The sequence below is a fragment of the Haliaeetus leucocephalus genome, unplaced genomic scaffold, assembly GCF_000737465.1.
Source record: "Haliaeetus leucocephalus isolate CR32 unplaced genomic scaffold, Haliaeetus_leucocephalus-4.0 Scaffold170, whole genome shotgun sequence".
NCBI classification, from domain to species: domain Eukaryota; kingdom Metazoa; phylum Chordata; class Aves; order Accipitriformes; family Accipitridae; genus Haliaeetus; species Haliaeetus leucocephalus.
This window is the reverse complement of record NW_010972606.1, coordinates 1323991-1351837: the sequence shown is the minus strand read 5'-3', so window position 1 is coordinate 1351837 and position 27847 is coordinate 1323991. Positions and strand designations below refer to the sequence as shown.

The following is a 27847-nucleotide window of genomic DNA, read 5'->3' as shown; positions in this document are numbered from 1 at the left end:
GCCCCCTCGCCCCTGCCCTCCGCAAACCACATCCCAGTTTTACCTGCTCAATAATGATTTATTCTACAATCTGCTTGCTATGTTACAGCAACGACAGCAGGGATCTGTGAAGCAAGAACAGACTTCCAAGGTCTCTCAGTCGACTGTTTGAAGCCCATTAAGGAATAAAGCAAGATACCTATGGAGACTCGCACGTGAATAAACAAGTATTTTTGACTTAAATCATTCAAAACAGCACACGCAACTAATTTGCCAGGGAAGCAAGTCGATCTTGTAGCTCCTTGGCACCACATTGGATTTTTTCTCTGTAAAAACACAACAAGGTAATCATTGGTGCAAAAAGGATTAGGCTCAGGGCAGTTTGCAGAACTCTTTCCTCCAGCAGCTGTGCAGTATTACCATTTTCAAAGGCAGAACTCGAAGACTTATCAGCATTGCTATCTAAGGATCTTTCTTAGGCTGTGTGATCCAGAACTAGACACAACAAATTCTCATCTGTAAATGTCAGCACTCACGCTAGGCAAGTTTTGGTTTCCCATTAACACACAGATGGAGGATCAGATCAGAGATCAAATGTCAGAGTCACTGACGACAGGAAATTAAATCAGTTTAGATGGAAGCCAAAATAATATCAAAACATCTTTTTTTTTTATTAATTAGATCTCAAGCTTATGCAACACAAATATGACATAATTTTAAGGTCAAGGGAGTTTAGGGAGGATTTGAAGGAGTTCTGATTTAAAACCCCTGAGAAAGACCGAGGGTGACAGCTAACATAAATTGCGGCTAGCCTCCCGGGCACCCAGAGGGAGCTGCTGGGATGCCTGGGGACGGTCACCGGACAAATTCACCTCAGAGAGTCTCGGAGGAGTTTGAGAGTCCCCACAGCACGAGTATCCCGTCAGAAGTGGCAGAAGCTCAGAGTTTCGCTACTCCCACCCATGATGGCCTCTACTTCTACCAGCTGCAGAGGAAGCCAGCACGTATCCACCTCTTACCAGAGAGAAAGCGTGGTTGTCCTAGTCACTCCTATAACCTGCTTTACACAGGAATCGGCGTCCCCGCTAGTCAGACATTACATTAGGGCTGCAGCAGGCTGGAGCCGGCCACAGTTTGGCATTAGCTTAGCAAGGAAATAAGGGCAACTTTCCACAGCTGGGCAGGAGATGCCTCTGTCCCTGCACAGTCTGATGCCAGCATGTTATTCTGGGTCCCTTTTCCATATTCGAGCAGGCAAATGGTGAAATTTTTATCAAACACTTGATAAGTTCAGATTTCATTTCAGCTACCTATTCATTTGGCGCCCAATCCACATCCTCTTGTGTGACAACAGCTGGCCACCTGCGTAAAGAAGGTTTTGAACTTGAGCTTCGAGTGTGTCTGCAATCTTCCCAGAGATGCCGTGGTGGGTCTTTCACCTCTCTAGTTTTCAGAATGAATCAGAAGCAGAGAAGTTGGGAGGCTGCAATAACAGCTTCCAAAATCATCTCCAGAAGCAAAGAATCCACAGTCCAGAATAAACACACGTTGCACTTCTTTGCATCATTAGGACGGCTAAGAGAGAACAAGAGACAGGGCTGGAGCAAGAGCTACAGCCACAGAATTACACAGTACACGGGCCGTGGACACACACATGCTTACAATTATTCAGGTGGTGTACGTGCAACCTTGCATGAATACATACTTGCATATACAATGTTAATACAGCAAGTGCCGAACACAAGTGCATGGACACAAACAGTGGCGAACAGAGCTGGGAATCCAAAAATCAGACCCTGACACACTGGGGGCGGGGGGGGGACACGGGACGGACAGGCAGAAAAAAAAAAAGCCCAAGCTCTTGAGCTCTTGGCCTTGCTCTTCATGTTTCTTTGGTCTTGTATTTGGAATACAAACAATACAGAATCCGCATTATAGTCTTCATATCTCCATTCACAATATCTGTGGATACACAAGAAACCACAAAACCAGACGGGAAGTATTAGCAAGAGACTGCAACTGCCAAAGACAATCCTCCACCTTTCCCCAGTTATAACGTGAACTTAGACAATCTAATTGCAACAAGAAGCAATACAGGAACTACAGAGCTAGCAAATTATTTATTTATTAAATGAACTTAAGGAAAAGGGACCTTCACTGCACTACCTTGCTGGAAGACAGGATAAATAATGCATAGTAAGAAACAATTCTTCACTAGCAGACAACAGAGTAGATAATTTAATAGGACTTTACAGCTTTAGTTTTTTCTGATTCTCCTATGGCAGGAATCATGTTGAGAATTACCTGACACTATTTTTTGGTTGTAATGATTCCATTGTGTTTTGCTGCTGTTGGCTGTTTTCTTTTTTTTTCATTTAGTTTTCAGCTTCCGTGTTCTTGGCTAAACAAACTGCACTTGTATTTAATAATTGCAATGGAAGAGGCTAACTGATTTAGAGGGTTTACTGTTCTTCTTACAGTGCTGTAAATCACCATGAGAAAGACTAACAATGAAAACACTAGTAAATGAGATCCTTGAACAGTCTAAATAGTGTAGCTGTAATAAGTACCCCTAAATCATACTAAATTCAATCACTAGCTGAGGATTTTCCCAGTGAAGCTAAAGGACCTGCAGATGTTGGCACCAGTATTTCTTATATTGATCAACTCTGTATTTGAGGCAGTACAGAATAGCCAGAGGGAAGGAAAGCAAGCATGGGTTTAACTCCTTTCCTACAAAAGGTGAATCTCAGCACGGAGACCTGAGCCCACGCAGAGTACTCTTTTCAAAGTTAACATAAATAGCTTTCCAAACTCCCAGCTCTATGCAACATGGCAAAAGCCCACAATTCATGCATGCCTGTCATGCAAACTCCCAACACCATCAAAGCAGTAGTGGAAAAGGAAAACAAAATAAAAACAAAGAAAAGTCCTAAATTGTATCCTTCTGTCTCCATGATTCCATGGGTTACGTACTAAACACATGCAACCACTTGCTTATGAATAACTAACAGGGGAAGAGAGAATGCTTTCTATTTTTAATAAAGATTTGATTTCCTTATTCAACAACAAGCTTTTGATGTGCAAGAGGTCAGGCTAAGCAGTCACAGCACCGTTCATTAATGTAGCCACATCCCTCATCCCACCAGGAGCTGGTCAAAAAATTTTTCTGTGGAGCAGTTTTTAATTGTAAAATTGGACTCATCCAAAGGAAATTTTTTTTTTTTTTTTGTGGTGGGGCAAGAGAGGGGAACATGCGTGTACATTGACTCAGTGATGAAAGCATTCACTTGGATGTAGGAGATCAAGATTCAGCTCCCAGGTCTGAACCAGGCAGAACAGCAACTTAAAACCTATTAACTTCACATCCAGCAGACTGACCCACCAGCTCTTCTGGGCTTGAATAGAGCAGTCAGTGTTTCTGATTTTCAGGACATATTCTGCATGGTATCTTTCCACATGAAACAAGCTTGTTTTTAACGCACTAAAACTTGTTATGAGATAGGAAAAAAGCTTTCCCTCCAGCTCAGCTGCTGTAGTTTCCCTCAGAGCTGCCACTGTTTTAAATCTTTAACAAATACTGACTTACTAAACAGTTTAAGTTTAGTGTAAAGTTACTAAACTTGTAACAATCCAACATTTTTAATATAGTAATAAAGATTGTTCAAAACAATTCTCAGCTTCATTGCTATTCATTCTGAATGAGGAGCTATGGGGCAGCCATATAACGAAATGTGTCAGTGTCGCACTGCAGAACTTACTTTCTTCAAGGACCCTAACTTTTGCTAAGCCAGGATATTAGCAGTTCTATTCCAGACAAGTATGCATGTCATGACTCACCTTCAGAGTTCACAGAAAAATTCAGGAGACCTCCATCTGCCAGCAAGTCCAATGCAAGGTTAACATTGTGAAGCTGTTGATGAGACAGAGAGATATCAATAGAACAGAAAATATTTTCCACCTAACGGTACAGTGGCCAGGAGGTTTTAATAAGTATTTCTCTAGTAGCTGAAGATACTGATTCATAAATATGTACTCATAGTCATCTCCTTCGTTTTGATGGAGTGCTCTTCAGAATTTCTACCAATTATCATATAAAATTAGATGTAAAATCCATCTCCAACAAAACATATCCCATGAGGTAGAAGAATCCATTTATTTAAAGACAGGCCTTGCATGTGAAAGTTTTGTGTTAATGGATGTTTCCAAGGGGAAAACACGCTGGATCTAGTAGATGCATGAAGTTTATTTCCATTTTTTTTAACAATGCCCATATGCTTACCACATTTGGAACAAATAAAAATACGTAAGGAAAAAGGTCTCTCTATGTCATTCAGAGTTACAAAGATTGGAAATCTTCTAATCAGCTATATTTGTGAGCTAGAAGTTTATGCTTTAACATATAAAGATGTCTATACACAATAACAGTAGTGGTGATATCCTTAATATTACTCATGAGAAATTAAGCACATGTCTATGAATGAAGGGTGGGGTTTTTTCTGTTTTTTCCTTACTGGTTTTTCCTCTCCCCTGTATAAAAGCAGCACCACATGCATATACAGTAGTCATGAATGATTTTTTAAAGTAATATAACATCCCATTACTAGCTTTTAACAGCTTAAGGGCAGTTGTTTACTTGGCTGGTAATTAGCAAGCTCCCTTCCTCCAATGAAGTAACAAGATCTGAACGAACTTCAAATTGTCTCTTCGCACATTCCTTAGGCTACTGAGCAATTTATCCTTCTGGGAGGCACATCAGAACTGCTGCCGTGCTGTTCCCTATTATCTTCTGACAATAAGCACAGGGGCCCCCCACGCATAAGCCAAGCAAAAAACGTGTGCTCTGAAGTGAAGCAATAGATTTATGTTTTACCTGGTTCTCTGGTTTACAAGTAACTGAGACTGACAGTTTGGATTCGGGCTTGTTTTCTTCCTCTGACAGTCAGCAGCCAGGAGAGCTTAAGCTCATACAGATCTAAACAATTTTCTGACTGGAATGAATAAATCAAATGTTCCTTAATGAACCAGCATAGGTAAAAGGGGCACATCTCCCTCTCTGTAATGTGTATGAGATTTGCAAGGAACAATAACATGCAGATTTCAAAACAAATCTTCAGACGGAAATACTGATCATTACCAAAGAAAGGCAACCTAGAAAAATAAGTTGTTTCATCCAGCTGTGCTTCCACACTCAAAAGACCTGGACAATTCTCCAGGATTTATAACCGGACAAAGGTCAGGACATGTGGGGTGTTTCAGCTCTGGCCCTGTTTTGGCAAAAGTACCAAGTTCACCCAATTTTGATAAGCACAGGGGCCCTCCTTCATCATCTTCTTCATCTCCTGACTGCACAAAGTTCACCCCTAATTTCAGCCTGACCTATTTTGTGATTATATTCTTTGTCTCAGAATACACATCTTTCTATACACATGAACACCCAGAGCTGGACTTTCTTTACAGTTACTTGTAAACCTCATTTTTTGGTAATAAACACCCAAAAAACCTGCAACAAACCTACCCACATGGAGTGTTGTCTTCTTACACCTGTAGGTGGGTCACCTCCCAAATTTCTGCTCCTGCTTTCCTCACCCCTCCCGTCCCTCTAACACGGGTTCCTGCCCTCCCTATTTCTTGTTTCTATTTTCTCCTCAGTATCACTGTTTCCATCCCAATTTCCCCTCCTTGCGATTCACGAAGTGTACGTACCAGCTTTGAACCACAAGCTTTCAGCTTGAATGAAAGTTGATCCACCGCACCGATCATAATGGTGCCTGCAGTTGTCACCATTTTTATAACATAAATGATGTGTTTTAAATCTCAGCAAAGGTTACATTTTCATACCTTACTGTACCAATTAACGTCTAAAATGACAGGGAGTTAGAAAGCACAGGGGAATTGAAAGACGTATTTTATGTACAAATGACAGTTGAACTATGGTCCCTCAATATTTTTAGTTATATTGTCATCCCACTTTTCATCTTGTAATGAACACCAGAGGAGAAACAAATGGTAAATACCACTTTGGCAAACTGTTCAACGGTAAGTCCAGTACTTGCAAGTAACTTTGCTAAAATGAAATTACTAGAATGTAGAGAATTGTAATGAACCAGTACCCAACCCCATTACATTCTTCTCTGAGGCCAGTGACCAGCACGTGCAGGGTAAAATCTAGAAAGTCTGAGCTCTGATTTGTACCTGAAATGTAGGGGTATCTTGTTTTTGAAAGGGATCTGTGAGGCTTGAATAGGGCTGATCCAAAAAGAAAAAGGTTATCTATGAAATTTTAAATTAAAAAAAATTCAGTGACTTCCTCTGAAAAAAGTTAATGGAAATACTAAAAATTTATTTCCAAGTCAATGGATCGGAGCAAACAATTTTGAAAACTGAGTGGAGGAGGAGAAAGGGAAGAAAAACAACTGCAAGGAAATGCTTTGATTTTGTTTGATTCAACCCTTCAAAATATATTTTCCCCATTCTCAATCATCTTGGATCAAAAAAATCTGAATTTTCCTAATACCTTAAACAGTCATCAACAGTCAGCAATGAATTTTTGACAAAATTTAAACCTAGGTTTCAGACAATCGTGCTTTTAAATATTTTGATGGAAAGCTCCACAGGAACAGTTATTAATTAATACAAGACCTCTGAGAATTTTCATTACAAATAAATATTGCCTGGGGAGATGAACTGTGGTGAGGTCAGGAATCGGACGACGGCCTCATTTGTCTGGGGAAGCTGTAACGCAAACCACGCCAGAGGAGAGATTTCCTTCTCAGGCAGCAATCAAGCAAAAAGGATCTGACACGTTTCACCTTCAAAGATCTAACTGAATGTAACCCAGGAAAAACAGCTACCGTTTCAAGCTTTTCAGAGCTCTTCAGTGACCCAAAATGAAAAATCCCTACCCACACCAGAGCCAATTTGAAAATATCTCAAATATCTCAAAATATCTCAGCATCCTAGGTCTGTGGAGGAGGCGTTTACACCAGCAGCCCTGCACGCACTACCTTCTGGCTGATGCCACCTCCTTCTTCTAAAGCACTGATGAAATCTGCCTGGTAGAGGTTGAAAAAGGTGTCGAGCAAGTCTGGCTGGGTAGGTTACAGCTCCCAGCCTTGGGGGAGGAAAAGATGTAAATTCTCAAGAGGTTCCTAAGCACAAAGGGGGCCTTCAAAATCTTCTGGTCATGTCTTGATTAAGGTATATTTTTAGGACAGTGTAAGGAAACCTATAGGGATCCAGTTCTGCTATGTAAAAGGTGTCATCCACTTTAAAATGCTGTTTGCAGGACAGACTTGTAGGGAGATAGCATACCAATTCCTCACCACACAGAGACTGGATTTTACCGGAAGGCTTCAGAAGCATGTATCTGCCAAATAAATGCAAGCAACAATAGCTTGCCTCCCATAACATAATAATTAATTTTGAAGAAGGCACCGACCTGTTCCAGGGTATTTTAACAGCGTTGAGTACGTGCATTTGTACTGTCCCAAACCACTCTCCTGCAAACACTGTGCATGCATATGACTTCATATGCAGCAGCAGTTAAAGCAAGAGGCAAAGCTCTTCACTGACGTGGAAGCATTAAATACACAAGATGTTTGAAGCCTCAAGCTCTAAGTAATTAAATAACAACCTACCATCTCTGTGGTGCTGGCTGGAGTCAGGAAGAAATCCCTTAAATTCAGAAAGTAACCCTCCAGTTGTCCAATTAACAGCAGTAAGATAACTCCATCTGCAAGCTAGATGAAGAATGATCTGAGTATTATTTATTATGCTGGCTTTTAGTAAATTACTCCGATAAATGCCTTTCTAGCGATAAAGGAATTTAAATGGTACTCTGGCAAGCAGACAGCCTAATGACTCAGCTCCCTCAACCTCTTCTACAGTGAACTTCGTATTTAGTTACATAAGGCTCCCAAGTTCATAATAGTGAAAATACGACCTTGTAAGAGGACAGCTATTAAAACAAACTATTCCAGATGCGAAGAGACTTCAGACGACCACAAGCGACAAACGCACAACTATAAATAAAAGAAAACTGTGCCCAGCGCCCGAGATTTACGAGAAAACGCTTGCAAAGCTTCCTTTCTCACAGTTGCCCACCAGGAAAACCCAGAAGAGCACCAGAGCACAGCTCCGCTTTTCGTCTGCGCGACATACATCGCAGGGACCGCCACTGCACCAAGGTTTTGAACGCCTGGAGCGACGCAAGAGCTGCGGGCTGTGTTCTGCGTGGGTGGCTGCAGAAGCAGGGAATGAGAAAGCCGGGAGGGACGTCCCCGGGCTCGTTGCTCATCCCTCGCTGGCTCCCTGGAGAGGCGCGGGAGGGTGCTGGAGCCCCCCAGCTCCACACCAGCCGGTGCCCAGGGAGGTGATCCCGAGGTGCCTAATGAGCGCTTCTTCTGCTAATTCATGGGCTCTAGGGAAGGTCAATGTTCAGAGGGTGGGACTTCGAAATGTAATGAAAATCAGGCCTTCCTACCGTGAAGCATTAAAAATCACTAAGCACCAGCAATCAGCTTGGCTTTCGGTTTAATTTTCAGAATACCCTTATTTCCATCCTGACAGAAAGAGCATCCACAAGAGTTGGGCAGACTCCGAAAATTACTCCCTGTAGCATTATGAGGGCAGGATTCAATACAAAGCTGTATTTTTTCATTACTTATTAGCTTCAGAAACGTCAGAAACTGAAGCCCGGTTTCTCAACCTGAAGCTAGAAATAATTGTTACGTTGCCAAATTTCAAATTACTAGAACAAAAAGGAGGAATCCTAATGGTGAGAGGAAACGCTCAAATGGCTGAAAAAACATGGTTAACATGCAGCTTAGAGCAGGGTACCTGAGATTCGAAGTCTTTCACATTTAATCCCAATTTTCCAACATGCTGGTTGACAAATTGCAAAAATACCTAAAGAAAACAGAAGGGGAGGAGAGGGTGGAAGAAAAGAGAATTTTTTTCAGTGAAGTCATGAATTATGCTTTACCTTACAAATTTTGATGTCTATTAAAAAAGTAAATCACCTTTTTTACAGCATCCAGTTTATCTGGAGCACGGCTAAATAATTCATCAAAGGCATCATCTTCTGTATCAAAACAAAATTAATTGTTGTTATTTGGAATAACTGTCAGATCAGAGGTTTAAAGCAGCTCCAGGAGGAGAAAGGTGTTCATACCTTATAAGCCAAGGAGGAAAAAAGTCACAAGGAGACAGGAAAAAATCCTGCTTTTCTATTTATCAGAGGATGGGGTGACAGGCTTCCCTTCAGCCTGACTACATCAGAGAAAACAATTTACTTCATTCAGCTCTGTGATTTTCGCCTGCAGAGGTTCTCAAGATTTGTGCTCACCAGTGTGAGCAATGGCTAAGTTTCGCATGTCTACAGTTTATCTCTTTTCAGTTATCTTTTTTTCAACCCTGAACCTCTGGGATAAAATATTGTAAGCAGAGAAGAAGAGCTATACATTTTACTGCTCTCCCCCAACATTAATACCAGTTACATCAAACTTGCAGAAAAACAGCCCCCTTCCTTCAAAAAAACACAAACTAGATACTGGGTTTGGAGACGCTGCCTTTCCTCTGAAAATTCACAGACCTCAAAAATGACCAGTGCTGCCATCCAGTTTAAAGGCAGGCACTGAGCCGGTGCTAGCAAATCTGCACCAGAGAACTAGCACAAATTTAAAGATTTCCAAGGAAATAAGATTCATCGAAGTCCTTGTGAACGCCCACCCTCACCTCCATTTTCAGCCCAGGTTTGACGAGAGCAGGATACAGCTCCTCACGGTCACCCAGCCGCAAGACGGCTCTGGTTCAAGCATGAACAAACCATTTGAAACACCCTTAACAATCAAGGGCACTCTGGCAGCAGAAAATGGAGAACCAGTTTCTACAGTGCAGGAAAGCAAAGGCAGCTCTGTTTAAGGAAAATTCCTCCCAAAAGCCAGCAACAGAGAATCCTCCACTGTGAAAGGGTTTCCTCAGGCTTCTCCATCCTCCCTGCTAGGGGGTTGCTGCAGGAGCAGTGTCAGGGAACAGGTGAATCCGTCAAACAAATCACTGAGCCACAGTCTGAAACCTGCAACGGTCTCACAAACTAGAGAGCCCTCTTCTGGAGCCATGCTTCGGGATTTCTCTCTTTGTTAAGCAAGCTGTGTTAAAAATAGACAGAGAAAGCATTTTGAAGAGTGAAATGCAGATTTCTCTTTCCAGCAGAATCAGCCCACTGGAAGAAACACCTAATTACAGGGTTGGGTTTGGGGGTTGGTTTGGGGTTTGTTTGTTTGTCTGTCTTGTTTTGTTTTGTTTTTTAACAATTTCAGCCCACACTAGAGGCCACTCAGTGGAATAAGTGATAAATATGTATTAAATGATATAGTTTGCACCTCTGCAAAGGGTGAAAATGCTAGCATAAAGGGCAGAGCAGAGAATTAAAATGGTTGCATTGATTCATTGGGGATGCAACGTGCTCCTTTGGAGCAAGGAAGAGCAGCTCACACTGAAGCCTGAGCAGTGCCCAGACCTTCTGCAGGCTCTGCACATGTGGACATTTTTCACCTCAGGTGTTTCACAGCCCTCAAAACCCTAAGGGTAAAATCTTGGGGGACGTTAGTTTTACTAAGTTGCCATCCACAGCCAAGCACCAATAGATTTCAAAATCTCGTTTGCAAACCCCAGAAAGGAAACTACGTTGAAACTGGTAGCAACAAGAAGCACAATTCTCAAGTCGTTATGCTCATAAATAGTTCCAACAGTGAATGAGGTCAATACGTAAATCCAAGACATGCGTCGTCCCTCAGCCAGGTCTTCTCTGTTGGGTTATCAACCCACTCTATCATTTCTTGTCTCACCTCCCATCTGTTGCCTGTAAGTCCACGGGCAAAGTGACCACCTGATTTCCAAACTATGTATCAACTTCCAACTGATACAAACAGACATTAACAGAAGACATTTGGAGAAAAACACTAGGAGAAATCCATGAATCTCCACTAACTCTAGTGGGAGCATACCAATTTTATCAAGTGGTAAAAACGGATCAGAATGTGGTGTATAATAGCACATAATAGTGAAACACTGAAGTTGGCAATGCCAGTACTTACTTGACTGCGCTTCTAAATTCTCCCTGAAAGTGCAATAAAAAGCAAGAATTAGAAAAAGCATTCAGCAGAACTAATGTTATTCACAAGAAAAGCTTATCTGGGCCATCAGCTGTCTTGTAAAGCAGGAGATAGAGTACAAAGCACCATTAACTCTACGTCAGAGTGACTTTCCAACAGACGTTTATAAGTACACTATATATCTGTATAGGGTCTTGGAAGTATATGAGATTTTAACTGTCCCGCAGACTAATGAACATTTATTTTATAAGCACAATCCATAATATCCTCTTCCAATAAGCTGCTCATGATATTAGAGTTTGAAGATGTTCTAGCATATAAAAGATGATAGTAGGAAAACCTGTTTCTAGTTCTTGGAATGATGTCCACATTTTCTGCATATATAAAAGGTATCCTACTACTTAACTCCTTTAATAATGACAGTACCTCACAAACTCAGCAAGCTCAAACCTTTCTTTCACAGTGAAATAAGAACCGATTCTTTTCCCTTTATTTAATGACACAATAGCAATAAATTCAAAGTAGATTTAAACCACTGTGGCTTTAGGAAATTTCCAGTTTAGTCTGGGACAGGCAGATTTACAGTACTCAATTTCTGTTATTATATTTGTTATTATATTCCATGGCAATGACAAACACTAAGCCTCAGAAATGGTCATACTCATTATTTTAGTGAAGTTTACATAAAGAGTAAAGAAAGGTATTATACCACAATACCAAATCTGAAGAGGAAAAAAAAAAAAAAGGAAAGAAATCAGAGAAACAGTTCGCATGCATATGCATGCCTGGGTTTACACTCTTTGTCATCATCATGATCCCAGCTATATTTCTAAGGGGGAAAACACCCACAATATTTCCTTTCTGATTGACAGTGTAAAAACCAGATATATCCCCTCTTACTTGTTTTCTGTGATATATTCCACCGCATTTGCCGTCTTTAATCCTCTGGAGGTGTTCTGTTGAAAGGACAATAAATATTTTTGGTTTTGTTACACACAAAAAATCCATAAGCATTAATGAGGCTTTCATGACCTGTTTGCTGCCTTAAATGATTACCAGAGGGTATCTATTCAAGAAGTCCAGTGCAATTAGTACAGGCACTTTGAGAGGTTGCTGCTCCCTTCTGCTCTCTTCGCTCTTCAGCCAGAAGTTACCTACTTCCCCATCAGAGGAAGCCAAAGGAGAAGCACGTGGTCCCTCCGCTGGTGAAGTTCAAAGGCTGGCATGTTCACCCGAGACTTGATGAATGCATTGAGCTGCTTTGGGCAGGCAACAATTTCCTTGTGCACTTCACTGCATTAAGGACTCTTCAGTTTTACGGCACTGGAGGTGGTTACTGCTGCCTTATAATAACCTCACGCCATGGCCTGCCACCCATTGATGAATCCCCCCTGCAGAGGACTTAGGTTTGGTGGGTTGCTTAGATTTAGGTTGGCAATTCTTACTATTTCTGAAGCCACCTGGGATCTTTGCTTATGTCCTTGTATCCTTGTTCCTCTATATAAAGCTTAGTCCTCCACAAAACATCAAAAGAACAGTGCTTCCACCCAACTGACAGTCTGAAGAGATAGGAGACGACGGGCATGCCTGCTGCTTTATTCAGGCACCTGGCAAACATCTCCTATGACAGAAAAGTCTTTGGTGTTTGCCGCTCTCCCCTTTTAGGCAGTGAAAAGCACGGCCCGTTCACATACTGAGTCAACTCCTTTGGGTCAACTCATCGCTGAAGAAGAGCACAGCCAGCCCCACTGGGGCAAAGGCAGGTCCTTCCTGCAGCATGTGTCGTGGAAGCGCCAGGCCTTCTCTGGTCTCCTTTGGGCCTCCCCAACGTTTCCCCTTTCCTGCCCTTGAGCCCTCTTCTGAGCTGTGCCTTCGTGGGCTTTCCTCACTTTTGACCTAATGATTACTGTTCCCATCAGGGGCATTGATTTCTCCCGCGCGGAATCAGCTCCCCACCACAACCCCACTATCTCCATTCCCTCTCCTCTCTCTCCCAGGGTGAACGGCCCTTTCCGATGCTGCAGTTTCGCAGATAACCCCTCCCGATTTCTGCGCGGCTGAGGTGCTCGCAGCCCCATTAGGCACTAGATGGAGGGCCGCTCTCCTCAGAGTCTGGGTTGTCACTGATCAGACCTGCACGACAGGAGCGTGGGCAGCAACACACAGTTTGGACTCCCATTAGATACCAGAGAGACCACTCCTCCATCGAAGCATTCAGCTGCGACGGGCCCACAACGGCTACCTTTGCAGAACCAAGCCCCAGAAGAAGCTGTGCCTCCAGGACACTTTTAAACCTCCTAAAGTGACAGACGTAGCTCGAGGGCATGCTTCGCTTCAGTTCCAGTTACCATCCTCCAAAGAGGGAAGAGCACTAGGTCATACCACACAGACCGTGTGCTGGGCTCCCAACACCACTGAATCGCAAACCCTCTGTTAAAACTGTAACACAGCGGTGCTAATTTTTGCAACCATATCCCAAATTGCGGGATAATTGATGTTCTCCTGAAGTCCCAGCGCTGACTTTAAGAAACAAATAGAGAAAGAAAGCATGTAGATCTCAGCTTGTAGAGAAAAATTACAAAACGCGACCCCAGTGGAAGGGGAGTAGAAAATCCCTTCCCCTAAAGAAATAAATCCTCAGCATTGAACCAGCGTCACAATTTATGCGTGCAGGCCTCTATTCTAAAACACTTAGAGATAGTAACAGCAGAATTTCTTCTTCTTTACAGAGATTAATAGCTGTTGTCAGTTTGGACGATTCCTTTTTTTTGATCAAGGAGAAAAAACAGCATAGTGTTTCCACCCTTTTAAAGATACAACATCTGAACTGAGAACAAAATGATGGTCTAGTCCAGCAAACTCAGAAATTAAAAGGCCCAGTTCACAGAAAATACAAGTATCTCTTTCACAGTTGTACACACATTTCTCCCTAATTCTAAGCAAATTAGTCTTGTGAAAGGTCTCTAGGATCTACTGTAACAAATACTGAAACTATAATTACCTCAATGGTGATTGTTTCCACTTGAACATTTGGAGGCATGGCCAGGTTGGGTTTGAAGTGCTTTGCTATTGCAACCAGAAGATGCAGTGTGCTCAGTAAGTCCTTTGCCAAGATAGCTATTCCGCATAAAGAAAGAAAACAACGTTTAGTATGCAAAACAAGTAAACCTCATTAAAATGTCATGAATTCTCCCTGTGTAGAGGATCCCAAAGTCATGGAGGGCCATAACACATGTAGGACATCAGATTGGGGTTTATATAATATCACAATTCAGCAATACCACACCTTGAAAGTCCTTTTTGTGAGACATACTCACAGATGCTGGGGGCTGTTAAGTGGTCCACAAGCCACACACCCAGAGGATGCAGCTTGCATGACCCAGTCACAGTTAGGTATTGCTGTCTCACTTCTGATTCAACTGATAATTGAAAACAGGTTGTTTAATTACTGTTCTGGCACCCCTTTGCCTCAAAGCAGCCTTATAGCAGAGGAAGCCCTGTGATGGATGATTTTCTCCAATTTCACTTCTGCACCTACATTCCACACTCCATTTCAGCTGACTTTCTTCCAGTTGCAAACACTTAGCCACAGCTTCCAGAATCACAGAGAGTTTCTGTCGCTGCTTTTTTTCTGTTAATGCAATCTTGTCAACATCCAACTTGAGAGATCCTAGGTTTTCTGTGACAGAGAGCCCATATGAAGGAGAAGGATGTATTTTAACACCATCATAGGAAAAAAATAAATCAGAAACGTAAAATGACAGCAAAGCACACAAAGTCTTGTTTTAAATATTTGATACCACTTAATAGCTTCCACAGACCCACATCCCACAGCTGTATGCCTTGTTAAACTCCCGCACTGTCTGAAAGCCTCAGTAAAATCAGTGAAGCTCTGCAAAAGGGAGAGGACTCAAGTCATTCCTTGCTGCATCATCCCCCATCCTAACACTCCATGTTCCTCTTTTGCTAGTGGAAGCTACGGGAATCCAATGAGTGAATCTTTCCTGTAGATAGTGTACAAAGGCATTATCAACTTACATTATATGTAAGAAGAAATCCCAGCTCATTGCTTAGGCAAGTAAACTATGAAAATGAGCCAATCCTGCTCATGCTGCTTCCCTCAGCCTTGGTGAAAAGGAGACAAGATTTGAAAGACATTCCCAAAAAGAGTGACAGGGGAAAGAAAAATGAAGTAGGGACAGGAGAGATGGAGAAATAGAAATAGACCAACAGGCTGTTCCAAGAGGTCACATCTTTATACAAGTACTTCGTAGTATAGAAAGCCTCTTAGATTTTCATCAGTTCCAGTTCCAGCCCCGTGCTTTAGACCTAGAACTTTTTAATTTTTTTTTAAAAGCAGGGAAACATATAAATTATAGTGCTGATTCCACTATATGCTGCTTCATAAGCTCCTGGCTTATAAAGCCTTCCTTCCCTTCAGAGGCACTGTAATTTCACACTTCAGAGTTAACCTTTTTATTATGTTAACTAGCAGGTAAAAAGACTTTCTTAAAAGAAAAATAATTATATAAAAACAATAGCAGATCATCATGCATTTGTTCAGAATTGCAGTTATCACAGATGGTTCACAGTGCAGTACCTTCTCCGTTAGCGAGAAGCAAGACTCCAGCAGATCACTGCTACTGCAATTTGTGAGGTTTATTCTCCGATCTGGAAGTTCCTCCATGATGTGTTTGTGAGCTAAACTCAAAGCAGCAGCTTACCCAAAAGATGATGAAGTACCAGCCCATCATACAGATCTTCTTCCAGACTTTTAACTACTATGTGTTCCTCTTTCAGAGTTGTGTTAATCCAGTCAATCAATAACTGTGGAGGAAAACAAAGCAGCTGGCAATTACATTCTTGTTGTTTAGACAGTATAGCACTCAGTGCTATATTGCGTTTCACCTTTCTCTTTAGTCCCTTATCTTGGTTTGCTTTCAACCTCCACTTCCTTTGTCCTTTGTGGTTGTTTTTTAAAGAGAAGTTAAGTATCAGTTCTCCCTAATTTTCAAGCGAAATAGACATCTCACAAGTTATATTCCTATGAATTTTGTAGAAATAATTATACAGGTGGAGAGACAGACCCCATTCCCACTTCCATCACAGAAAAGGCTACAGAGTACACTTCCCAACTCCTGACTTCATTAGACGTCACAGAATTCACACAAATTCAACTGTCAGACAAAAGTTCGTTAGAAAAGAGGCTGCAGTCATTCTGTTGCTTGTTCCTTATAGTCATTCATGTTACTAGCACTCCTCCCTTTCCTATTTGTGTTTTCTTTTTCTTTCTGCAATTTTATACTAATCGCTCTCCAAATACCTTTTCAGGGGGAAAAAAAGCATTTTGTTTATTTTGCTATCTTGTGTAGCAGTCCTCCTGTGGCGGGTTGACCCTGGCTGGACGCCAGATGCCCACCAAAGCTGTTCTGTCACTCCCCCCCTGCCCTCAGCTGGACAGGGAAGAGAAAATATAACAAAGGACTTGTGGGTCGAGATAAGGACAGGAGAGATCACTCACCAATTACTGTCACGGGCAAAACAGACTCAACTTGGGGAAAATTAACTCAATTTATTACCAATCAACCAGAGTAGGGTAAGGCGAAATAAAACCAAATCTCAGAACACCTTCCCTCCACCCCTCCCTTCTTCCCAGGCACAACTTCATTCCCGGATTCTCTACCTATCCCCCCTAGCAGTGCAGGGGGACGGGGTATGGGGTTTACAGTCAATTCATCACACATTATCTCTGCCGCTCCTTCCTCCTCAGGGCAGGACTCCTCACACTCTTCCCCTGCTCCAGCGTGGGGTCCCTCCCACAGGAGACAGTCCTCCACAAACTTCTCCAACGTGGCTCCTTCCCATGGGCTGCAGTTCTTCACGAACTGCTCCAGCGTGGGTCCTTTCCACGGCGTGCAGTCCTTCAGGAGCACACTGCTCCAGCGTGGGTCCCCCACGGGGTCACAAGTCCTGCCAGAAAACCTGCTCCGTGGGCTCCTCTCTCCACAGATCCACGGGTCCTGCCAGGAGCCTGCTCCAGCGCGGGCTTCCCACGGGGTCACAGCCTCCTTCGGGAACCCACCTGCTCCGGCGTGGGGTCCTCCCCGGGCTGCAGGTGGAGATCTGCTCCACCGTGGACCTCCCTGGGCTGCAGGGGGACAGCCTGCCTCACCAGGGTCTTCATCACCACGGGCTGCAGGGGAATCTCTGCTCCGGCGCCTGGAGCATCTCCTCCCCCTCCTTCTTCACTGACCTGGGGGTCTGCAGGGTTGTTTCTCTCGCATATTCTCACTCCTCTCTCCGGCTGCCTTTTCTGTGCCTCCTGCAACTTTTTTCCTTCTTAAATATGTTATCACAGAGGCGCTACCACTATCGCTGATGGGATCGGCCTCGGCCGGCGGCGGGGCCATCTTAGAGCTGGCTGGTATCGGCTCTGTCGGACACAGGGGAAGCTTCCAGCAGCTTCTCACAGAAGCTACCCCTGTATCCCTCCCACTACCAAAATCTTGCCACACAAACCCAATATACCTCCCATCGCCCTTTCCAATATCCTTCCTGCGTTTGCAAGGGGAAGCTGCTCAGGAAGCCAAGGGCTGGCTACAACTGGAAAGGAACCACGTTCCCAGTTACATCCCTTGGCCCTGCAGCCCATTCCTTCAGCACTGTGCTCCTACACAGGAGACCAAAGGAGCCCCTCAGCACTTCCCCAAGCACGTGTTTTATCCACATATGTGGATAGAAAGGGAAGATGACCTGCTGAAGCAGAACTGCAAAGCAGAAGCCCCAGCTGGCTGTTAACAAGAACCTCTCGAAAGAGGGATGCGTATTGCTTGTATTGCTATTATTGCTACAAGTGAGTGTCTGGAGTTTGTTGTCTGGATAATATCCTTCTCACTCGCTGTAAGCAGAGGAGAAAATTCAGAGCAGATCCCTGTAAGTTAGCCAACATTAACAAAAATGTAAAACGAAGTTTGAAAAAAAAGAAATATCACCAAGATGCTTGAAACCACACAAGAAACAAAAATGCCTGGCGCTGGCACTTGTCTGAACTGAGAAGCTGTCAAAGTGTTTGTAATATACTTCCTCAGCTAAGAAGTAAAAAGAATTTTCTAGAGCAGAAAGCTGTTCTCCTCAGCTAATGCTTGCAGGTTAAGACCTGGCAATGCTTTAGATGTGTGAGGGATAGAGCGGAACCCCAAACACAGCGGTACAACCAGATGGAAGTCAGAAAAGCAGAACGTACCGCTGAGTACAGATCTATAAGATCCCTCATGCGCTATCTCGGCTCTCAACAGCCACATCCCCCTCCTGCAGCTCACACACCTCTGCTCAGACCAGCTGCTGGGGCCCCGCTTGGCTGCGGAGCAGAGCGTTGTGTCTAAAAATGAGTAAATAGGGAAAGGAGAAAAGGAGTACTTCAAGAAGTTTGCTACTGGCTTTCAGATGTAACCGTCTTCTATTTTACACGCAGTTCGGTATTTATAGTAGCTATAGAGAGCCATTTCACATTCCTTAGTTCCCCAAAACCACCTCAAAATGAAAGTGCAGCGGAATAGAGTCTTTCTCCCAGGCAAGTTTCTTTGCTTCCCTTATTCCTCCCTTGAAGAGACCTTCCTGTCCCATCCCCACCCCATCCCAATCTGTTCTCTAGAGGAGCCATGAACTCTTGAGATTAAGGCGGCAATCAGTGGCACCCATGGGCACCCAGACGACTGCCTCCCTTGGGACCCAATTTCCACCTCCTCATCATCCAAAGAAAAGAAATTAGACGGTAAAGGACATTGTTTCAGGAGTCTCTGATGGGAAATGGATTAAGCACTGAAGCTCACAGAAATCTTCATAAACTGAGCAAAGCTCTTCATTTTTGGCAGTTTGGAAAGAACAAATTCAGTGCCTCTGTAGGCAACATAATTGCATTTTGCAGCACCACCTTTCAGATTTTCTCTTTTTTATAAAAACATTGTGAAAGCCTGACACAAAACCTAAATCTTTTTGATCAAATGTGCATGAAGGTTTAAGAAAACGTAATATAGAAACATATGTATTGATGGATTTATGAATGCCATATAATACACACATCAGCACGTAGCCTAAGCCGGTTTTCATAATATTTATAACAATTTTAGTGTCTCCATAATGTAAGAAGTGCTGGTCTCATAAGAGACATGCTACTTTTCTTCCAGGACATTTCAGTATGCTAGCCTTCCCCTGGGCTGCACCATTAAACACTGTGATTGAATGCACAGGAGAGATTTTGAAAATTACTTGGAAATAAAGTACTTTCCCATGAAATAGGATTAATCTTTCACAGTTACCTGAAGCATATAATGTACCATACAACAACTTGGAAGCTTTTCTCCTGAATTCTGCGTGACTTGCCTACCCTTCATCCCTTCTCCCTCTGCTCTCTGCTATCGTCAGGCTGCATCGCAGCCGAACCAGCTGCCGCCGGAGGTAGAAGACAAGAGAGAAGACTGTTGCAAATCAGCACAGCAGTCCTAAAACTTGTTATCATGGGATGAGGGCAGCAAACTTGCACGTACCCGAACATCTCTCTTTAGTCACAGCAAATGCTGACGTGGGTTTGCTTTTGGTCACGGTCCACTGTTCCAGCTGGATTCTATTGCTATTTTACACTGTCATTACAATGAAGTAGCAACTGGGTACTTCTGGTGTGGCTCATCCACACTTCCCAAGTTAGGAGAGGTATCATATAAGAAGAAACTCAGTTTTTAAATCTACACTCCCCTTTACACAGGACAGTGACCACTCTTGGGTGATGCAGGCATTTGAAGCTTGGTCTTATTTGGCCCCAGCCGTCCTGCTGCTGCGCTTAAGCAAAAGCTCTGGTTTACTTGTGTGGAGCCCAAGTGCCAAAAGCACAGCTCCTCCCCATCCACAGAGAGTGGGGGACTGCGGCCAAAGTGCTGGGTAATTTACAGGGCTGAGCATTAACACAACAGGTTAAAACAACTTGAGGTGAGGGTTAAACAATATAGTAAAAGAAATGGTACCAGTTTTAATTCTTCCAATTTGGGATTGTTGCTTGAGGTCGGTTTTATGATTTTCTTCTTCTCACCTATGAAAGGAAGCAAACAAGATCCATTACAATGATCAGATATGACTAATGCAAGTTTGCTGTAAAATCTGCTATCAGTTTAATATTACCCAGTGTCACTAACTGCCATATGTAGAAACACTGTCATTTTTTATTTTAACTGATTCCTTATGAGCAAGAAAATGGTATAACAGACTATTAAGACTGCTGTTGGAAATTATGCTTCAATGTAAGTGAAACCAGTAAACTCTAGACGGACAATCCTGGAAAGAGGAAAACAAACTTGGTCAGATCCTTACGTGTGAAATTTAAATTTCATTTACAGAACCAGTTAGAATTTGTGTTGCTTCTTCATGATCTGCCTCTAGAGGGTCTGCACCCAACTTACATGTACAGAGCTTACTCACTGCTGATAAAACCATGGGACCACTGCTGAAAAATATGTGATCCATTTGTAGTGCACATTTTCTGTTTGGTTCTTCAGGTCATTCTTTGGACCTTTTCTGTCCTCGTTCATAAAGTACATACCTTGAGCTATGACATTTTCAGCTAGGAATTGATTAAGTCCAGCAGGCTGTGTAAACACATTTAAAAAGTCTGGATCCATTGTCTTTTCTCACTCCTGGTAAACTGGTAAAAAATACGGGAGGAAAAGGAACATGAGAAAAGGCATGTAAAGATCAAAATTAGTGCTAAGAAGAAAACAAACAAACAAACTGAAGAGGATTTTTTTAGTTACTATGTCATGACTGGTGGATTGCTTTTTAAAAAAAATCTGAAAATCTATTTAAATGTGTGTAAAGAAAAAGAAGTTGGAAAGAACTTCCCTTTTTCTATTAATCATCAAAATGTAGGAAAAAAGCCCCGAAGCACTAAAACTTTCCTTAATTCCATCTAATTCGGTTTCACCTGAATTAGATTAGTAAAATCCTATTTCAACTGAAATGAAAAAGTTTTCAGTTCCTAGGTGTCAATGGATATCTGCTATAAAAATGACCAATACCTAAGAAGTATTAAATCAAGAATACAGTAGTTAAGTTACAGAGGCAAGCTTATAAATATGAGCAGTTTCCTTTATTAGACCAGCTGGTAGAGCTGTGGGGAAACAATGACAGGCTTCTGAGTAGACAATCCCATCTCCCTGTTAGATTAAGTTGCATGGCTTCTCAAAGACTTTTTTAAACACAGACTGGAAAACGACTTTCCTTCCCAACCCAGATGTCCTCAAATGAAAGCAGAATGACAATAAACAACACAGTGGTGAAAATACCTTGCCAACAAACAGAAAACCATGGGCAAGGTTTTCCAAAACAGCTAAGAGTCATGTTGGAGGACAGCAGAAGTCAGAGAAAGGCATGGGGTTGTCGGAGTTGGGTGGAGAGGCTGCACAGCCATCTATACGTGCTGTCCTACCAAACACCAGCTGAAGTTCATCTCTGTCACCAGCAACTATCTACGAATAAGAAGCTGGCTCTTCTAGAAGCTGTGACTCAAACCACAGTGCAAGTGGAGACGAGTCCGATTTTTTAACCATGGGTATGTAATGCTGCCTACGCAGACAACACAAAAGATAACAGCCGGGCTCTACAGGTAGCTTACATAGTAGGAAACATCCAGTTTTAAGTGCTTGCTTTTGCAATCTTAATGTTTGCGTAAAGGTTTTTCAGTCAAGTCCACAAAAAAACTAGGATGCTTTAGCTTGGCAAAGACTAAAACTCAATAAAAAGTTACAGACAGTAGAATCTGAATAGTCTCTCTTACAAACTTTATTGTAGAATCATAAAATCATTTAGGTTGGAAAAGACCCTTAAGATCATCAAGTCCAACCGTACACCTAGCACTGCCAAGTCCGCCACTAAACCATGTCCCCAAGTGCCACATCCACACGTCTTTTAAATACCTCCAGGGATGGTGACTCAACCACTTCCTTGGGCAGCCTGTTCCAATGCTTGATAACCCTTTCAGTGAAGAAATTTTTCCTAATGTCCTATATAAACCTCCCCTGGCGCAACTTGAGGCCATTTCCTCTTGTCCTATCACTTGTTACTTGGGAAAAGCGACTGACACCCACCTCACTACAACCTCCCTTCAGGTAGTTGTAGAGAGCGATCAGGTCTCCCCTGAGCCTCCTTTTATCCAGACTAAACCACCCCAGTTCCCTCAGCTGCTCCTCATAAGACTTGTGCTCTAGATGCTTCACCAGCTTCATTGCCCTCCTCTGGACACGCTCCAGCACCTCCATGTCTTTCTTGTGGTGAGGGGCCCAAAACTGAACACCGGACTCGAGGTGCAGCCTCACCAGTGCCGAGTACAGGGGAACAACCACCTCCCTGCTCCTGCTGGCCACACTATTTCTGATACAGGCCAGGATGCCGTTGGCTGCCTTGGCCACCTGGAAACACTGCGGGCTCATATCCAGCCGGCTGTCAACCAGCACACCCAGGTCCTTTTCCGCCGGGCAGCTTTCCAGCCACTCTTCCCCAAGCCTGTAGCGTTGCGTGGGGTTGTTGTGTCCCAAGCGCAGGACCCAGCACTGAGCCTTGCTGAACCTCATACAGCTGGCCTTGGCCCATCGATCCAGCCTGTCCAGATCCCCCTGTAGAGCCTTCCTGCTCTCAAGTAGATCAACATTCCCTCCCAGCTCGGTGTCATCTGCAAACTTAGTGAGAGTGCACTCGATCCCCTCATCCAGATCATTAATAAAGACATTAAAGAGAACTGGCCCCTAAACTGAGCCCTGGGGAACACCACTTGTGACTCGCTGCCAACTGGATTTAACTCCATTCACCATAACACTTTGCACCCAGCCATCCAGCCGTGCAAGAAGATGGCTCTTTATTAAACCAAATGTATGTTGATTTGAGTGCAAGAAATCGGAGTTATATACTGCAACTGTTCAAATAAATGGTTGCCTGCAGAGGTGAAGGGAACTACAGAAGGATCACGGCTCTCCGTCCTGGACAATCATGGCAGCATACGGTTTGTGTCATGGCAGCATCTGTACTAGCATGAGTAAGAGATCCCACCTTTCCTGACAGTCCTAAAATCTATGAAAGCCAGAGCAGAGGAGACAACAACATGGTGACCAGGAAGACTTTTTACACTCCTCTGAATCATCGAATCCCAGCTGCTGCTGGACGCAGGGTACCCGCCAGGACGGACGGCTGCTTTGCTAATTGGGAGCACTACCTGTTTGTGGATGGGGAATGCTCTCCCTTCTCTCTGAAGTTCAGTGCTGCAGGGCTGCTGTAGGAGAGGGGAGGCTGACTCTTTTTGTTCTTTTTTAGCAGAAAGCAAGATGCCCTATGTTAGAGGTTCACACAAGATGTCTACCCAAGATGCCCATATTAGGAGCCCTGTCTATCAAGGCTCCCTACGTAATGAGTGGACGTGGCACCTTTAAAGAGCAATCCAGAGCATTTAAATGAGAGTCTAGCCCTGGCTTGTATTTTTCAGTTACCACCTCCATTCTGTTACCAAAGAGAGCCTCAGCTGCTACCACTGGTGCCTGAAGTGAGATGCTATGATGACCCAGCCCTATAAGCACAGTGGAGCAAGGCAGTTGCTGCAAATGCTGTTGCACAGTGCCCATAGAACATCTCCAAGGTGACATTCATCTCCTTGATAGCTTTATATGCCAAACACCATGGTGCTGCTCTGCAGGATCTCTCTCACATATTTATTAAAGGCTCCAGTCAAAGTGCATTATGAACACGTATTTCAACATGGATTTTGCCAAGCCAAGAATATTGGTAGAAAATAGCAATTGGATGCTTTTGCACATCAGTCTAGTAAAACAAATTAGGTACAAAATTCCCAGCAAGCCACTAGGGGAAAGGGTCACGAGCGAATTAGTTTCATTATGGTGGCTGCAAAACTGAATGCTGTCTCTAAAAAGCTGCTTGGTAAAATAAGATAGGAGAAATTGAGTCATTTAGTACCTAAACAACTGAACTATCTGAATTAAGACTGCCCAGATGAAATTAACTGAGAGAGAAAAGTTAATACGGGGCAACCTAAGGACAACTTTTAATTATGTTTCTGACAGTTGTTATCGCTTGGGAAGTTCTGCTCATAAGCCTTCCGCAATCATCTGTGTAAACCACCATTTACATTAACTCACCTTTGCTGCAACGCTCAACTTGTGTATCTCTTACATTTCCTTTGACTATTTACACACCAAAGTGACGTGTACTGCCTGCCGCAGCTTTGGTCTCTGTTTGGCCAAGGAACCCAAATATCAGAAGCCAGTCTTTAAAATTTGGTAGCCTGTAGGAAAGGGCCTGAAATTAAGAATTTGCAATAGTGTAAGTTAATATCCTTTAAGGCCTCAGTCCTGTGTGTCCTACTCTGAGCATTAAAGTTGCTATACTGGGTAAGACTAGCTCGCCTAGTGTCCAAGTGCCTTATAGCACCCAAAAGCAGAAGCTTAGGGAAAAAAAAAAAACCAACATAAGCAGAGCGAGCATTAACAGATACTTCCCTAAAACACTTTCAACAGCCTGCAGCTCAGCCTTCCTAAATCAAAACTGGGGTCCTGGTAATTAGAAGCTGTCAAGACGTTTACTTCCCATTCACCCCTTGAATACCTGTATCTCCCACCACTGACAGTGAGGAGCTGAAGAGCTGCCCTTACCTTGCGTGAAGCACCACCTCCTGCCGCTTGCCCTCATCTGCCACCTGGCAGCTTCCCCTGAAACTCCCCACTACGTACAGTGCAAAGGAGATCAACGGATTCGCATTCTTCACGTCACTGTGTTACTACCCCATGTTACTGCTGTCCTACTATCCTAGCCCTCGACAGTCATCTCTTTCCGAAACTGAGGAAGCACAGCCTACATCTTAGTCGTCCTTCACAGGGAAACCCACTCCGTAGTACCTTTGACCATCCCAGTCGCCCTTTTCTGAACAGTCTCCAGTGCTATCACGGCCTTTTTGAAGTGCTGGGAACCAGACCTGCACAGATTTAAGGAGCTGCATTGCAACCTCTCTTTGTTCCCTGCGTTGTTTTTCATTCCTCTCCTCCTCATTCCCAACACTATTTGCTTTTTTGATGACTGCTGAGCATTGAGCTGACACTAATGGAACTATCTATTATATCCCCAAGATCTTAGTCCTAAATAGCAACACTCCACTCAGAGCCCATCATTTATCTGGAGAGCTAGTATTTTTTTTTCCCCCATGTGTTTCACTTCACATTTACCTACATTGATTTCCCACAGCCATTTCAGAGCCTGAGAACTGCAGTTCCTGAGCATTTAACAGACTCATTGCTTATTACTAATAATTAGCATTCACGAGCAGTCCTTCATGTGGCAAGTTTCATTTCTGTGAGGCTTGATCCTAGACAGCAGCCTTTCAGAGAATAACTTACTGCAGAAAGAACCTAAAATGGAACATGACTGGGTTGGGACTCCTTCTTGCGGTTAGCCATTTAATGAGAAATAGGAAGGGATGGAAGATTTGGTTCTCGCATGCAAGGTTCCATGTTTGCTGCAACCAGCTTCTGCAGCCCATCGTTCAAATTTGCCGTTCAGAGTTGCAACTGACATGCTGGTTTTTCCAGCCTTCATCCTCTTGCATGCACTATTTATCAGTACTTGCAGAAGAGATCATTGTAGGAGACAGCAGGTTGAATACTGATTGCAGAGGTATTTCACTATGGCATTTTTAAATAAAACTGAAGTTTAATTATTGACTATTCAAACGAAATGGCACAATTTGATCCTTCATTCTCTGTTACTGAGACAACGTCATAGATATTACAGGCTTGTCCGTTTTAAAGTCAAGGAGTGTTTTATTTCTCATCTGTCACCTGCTGAGGCAGCCAACAATTTTTCTTAGGCCAAGAGCTAGACTACTGCACAACACTGCAATGCCACAACTACGGACAGGTAAAACAACTAATTCTCCAAGCGGGTCATATCAGCTCACTTTTCCTCCACAAGTCTTCACACAGTCTGGCTCCCATATATCTCTGATACACGATACAAAGCATTAACGAGCTACCAGTGGTCTCTGGCATACCAACTAGCTGTAGAATATACACAAGGCACTTACTGATGTTACCAAATTGTTTCAACTGTTTTATTTCCTGTTTGAAAACACAAAAGCCCTACTCCGCATTACCTCAAACAGATTTCCTAGGAACAGTTGTCTAAACAGATCACACAAAGGAGGGAACAAAAACCAAGTGGGAATGTTAATAGTAATATTTCTGCCTTCAGAAAACTAGGATTAAAAAATAAATAAGAAAAAAAAAAGAGAATATGCATTGTGTGCCCAGTTTATAACTTACTTTTACTTCCTTGTTTAGTACCAGACCTTTCAAGAGCCATTTTTGCTCATTAGCATCAGAAGAGATGTCATCCTAGCAAGAAGAATACATGTGGACACAGAAAGTCTTACAGTTAAAAAAAAAAAAAAAATTTTAAAAAAAGCTCCCAAAAGAGTCCTTTTTCCCAAACTTACCTGTCTCTCCTTCAGTAATTCTCCAGAAGCTCTTCCAAGATCTTCTCACAGCAGGCGCAATGAAATTTTTGGGGAGAGGGGAGTGACCCCCAGGCTCAGAGCGTCCTGCGCCGAAGCTGCAGCCTCCCATGCGGGGCAGCACAAAGCCCACAGAGTATGTGAGCGGGAAGTCGTGCCGCGCGGTACTGACTACTCTTAAAAACGAAACCACAGTCATATCCGGAACTTAATTGTCTATGTGCTTGGTCCCTGCTGGAGACTAAAATAAACAGAAATACAAATGCAGGAAACATGCAACCCCACAAGTCCTGAAATACCAGAAAGTATTAGAAAGGTATGATCATTCTTCCACGGTACTGCATGGCGTGACTGTTTGCTAGTCTGCGTCTGGGGCAACTCACGGTGCACTTCTATTATTATATGCAAAGAAAAACAGCCAACCACAGACAAAATCGTCATGCTACATTACACCTTTTACTCATGGTCCTTTGAGCATTTGATAAAGCACATCAGCACTACTCTACGTACCTGGTAGAAGGTGAAACCTAGGCAGAAGATTAACTCATTTGTCTTTAGAGAGCTAGTTAGCCACATCAGGGCCCAAAACGCTCATCCAAGACAAGAGTTATCTCCACTCGGCAGTGCTGCTGCTCTTCTTTCCCTTTTCCATCATTGATTGAAGAGGGAAAGCTCCCTACCGCAACCGCTTTCCCTGGACATTTCCTTCAGGTACCAGTTACATTCGTTAACTCTTCCGGAAAGCAAAAGCAACTCTACAGTCCTCCACGCAATCCCCGAATGAGACAGTAGACAGCCACACTAATTAAGCTGGTCCGTTTTAACACTCTTAAGGGACTGACTCCTGTGTTTAACTCCATGCCATAGACACGAACGGATAGTTTGGCATGAGCTAAATGGGATAAAGGAAAGTGGGTTGAAAACAGATTTTCAGTTGCCATGAATTCTTAGTAAGTAAGAACATAACCCGAAATCCTTAATCAAAGGGCAAACTTAACTGTATTTTCTAATCAGATAACAAGCACAACAGTACATCAAACTAGCAAAGACGCAGAGTACCTTCTTACCTACACAGAAATGCATGCCACAGCCTAGAAATACAGTAAGTAAAAAACAAAAGGAAGGTATAGTTGAAGATGCTATTGGGAACTTTGGACAAACCAGTTTCCTATCAGCAGGCAGAGGGACCAGGAAGAATTAAACA

The 27847-nt window shown here is 43.1% G+C and overlaps 1 protein-coding gene across 1 annotated transcript; it reads right to left on the bottom strand.

Moving 5' to 3' along the window:
- Positions 1-1840: 1840 nt before the first annotated feature.
- PARVG (parvin, gamma) lies at positions 1841-26765 on the bottom strand. The gene is made up of 13 exons (XM_010563595.1): positions 26626-26765; positions 20683-20784; positions 20111-20175; positions 15821-15923; positions 14635-14775; positions 14098-14213; positions 11997-12052; positions 11079-11101; positions 9003-9064; positions 8821-8889; positions 7620-7721; positions 3820-3892; positions 1841-1941 (listed from the first exon to the last, which is right to left on the bottom strand). Exons 2-13 carry the CDS (start codon positions 20759-20761, stop codon positions 1862-1864), a joined length of 969 nt encoding a protein of 322 aa, XP_010561897.1. The 5' UTR covers positions 20762-20784; positions 26626-26765; the 3' UTR covers positions 1841-1861.
- Positions 26766-27847: the final 1082 nt, after the last annotated feature.

Excerpts from the sequence above, each read along its gene's own strand:
- PARVG (XM_010563595.1), bottom strand. The coding sequence starts at position 20,761 with ATGGATCCAGACTTTTTAAATGTGTTTACACAGCCTGCTGGACTTAAT. Across the intron at positions 12,053-14,097 it reads TGGAAACAATCACCATTGAG|AACACCTCCAGAGGATTAAA; the intron begins GTAATTATAGTT and ends TCCTTTCAACAG. Across the intron at positions 3,893-7,619 it reads CAGCCAGCACCACAGAGATG|CTTCACAATGTTAACCTTGC; the intron begins GTAGGTTGTTAT and ends TCTCATCAACAG.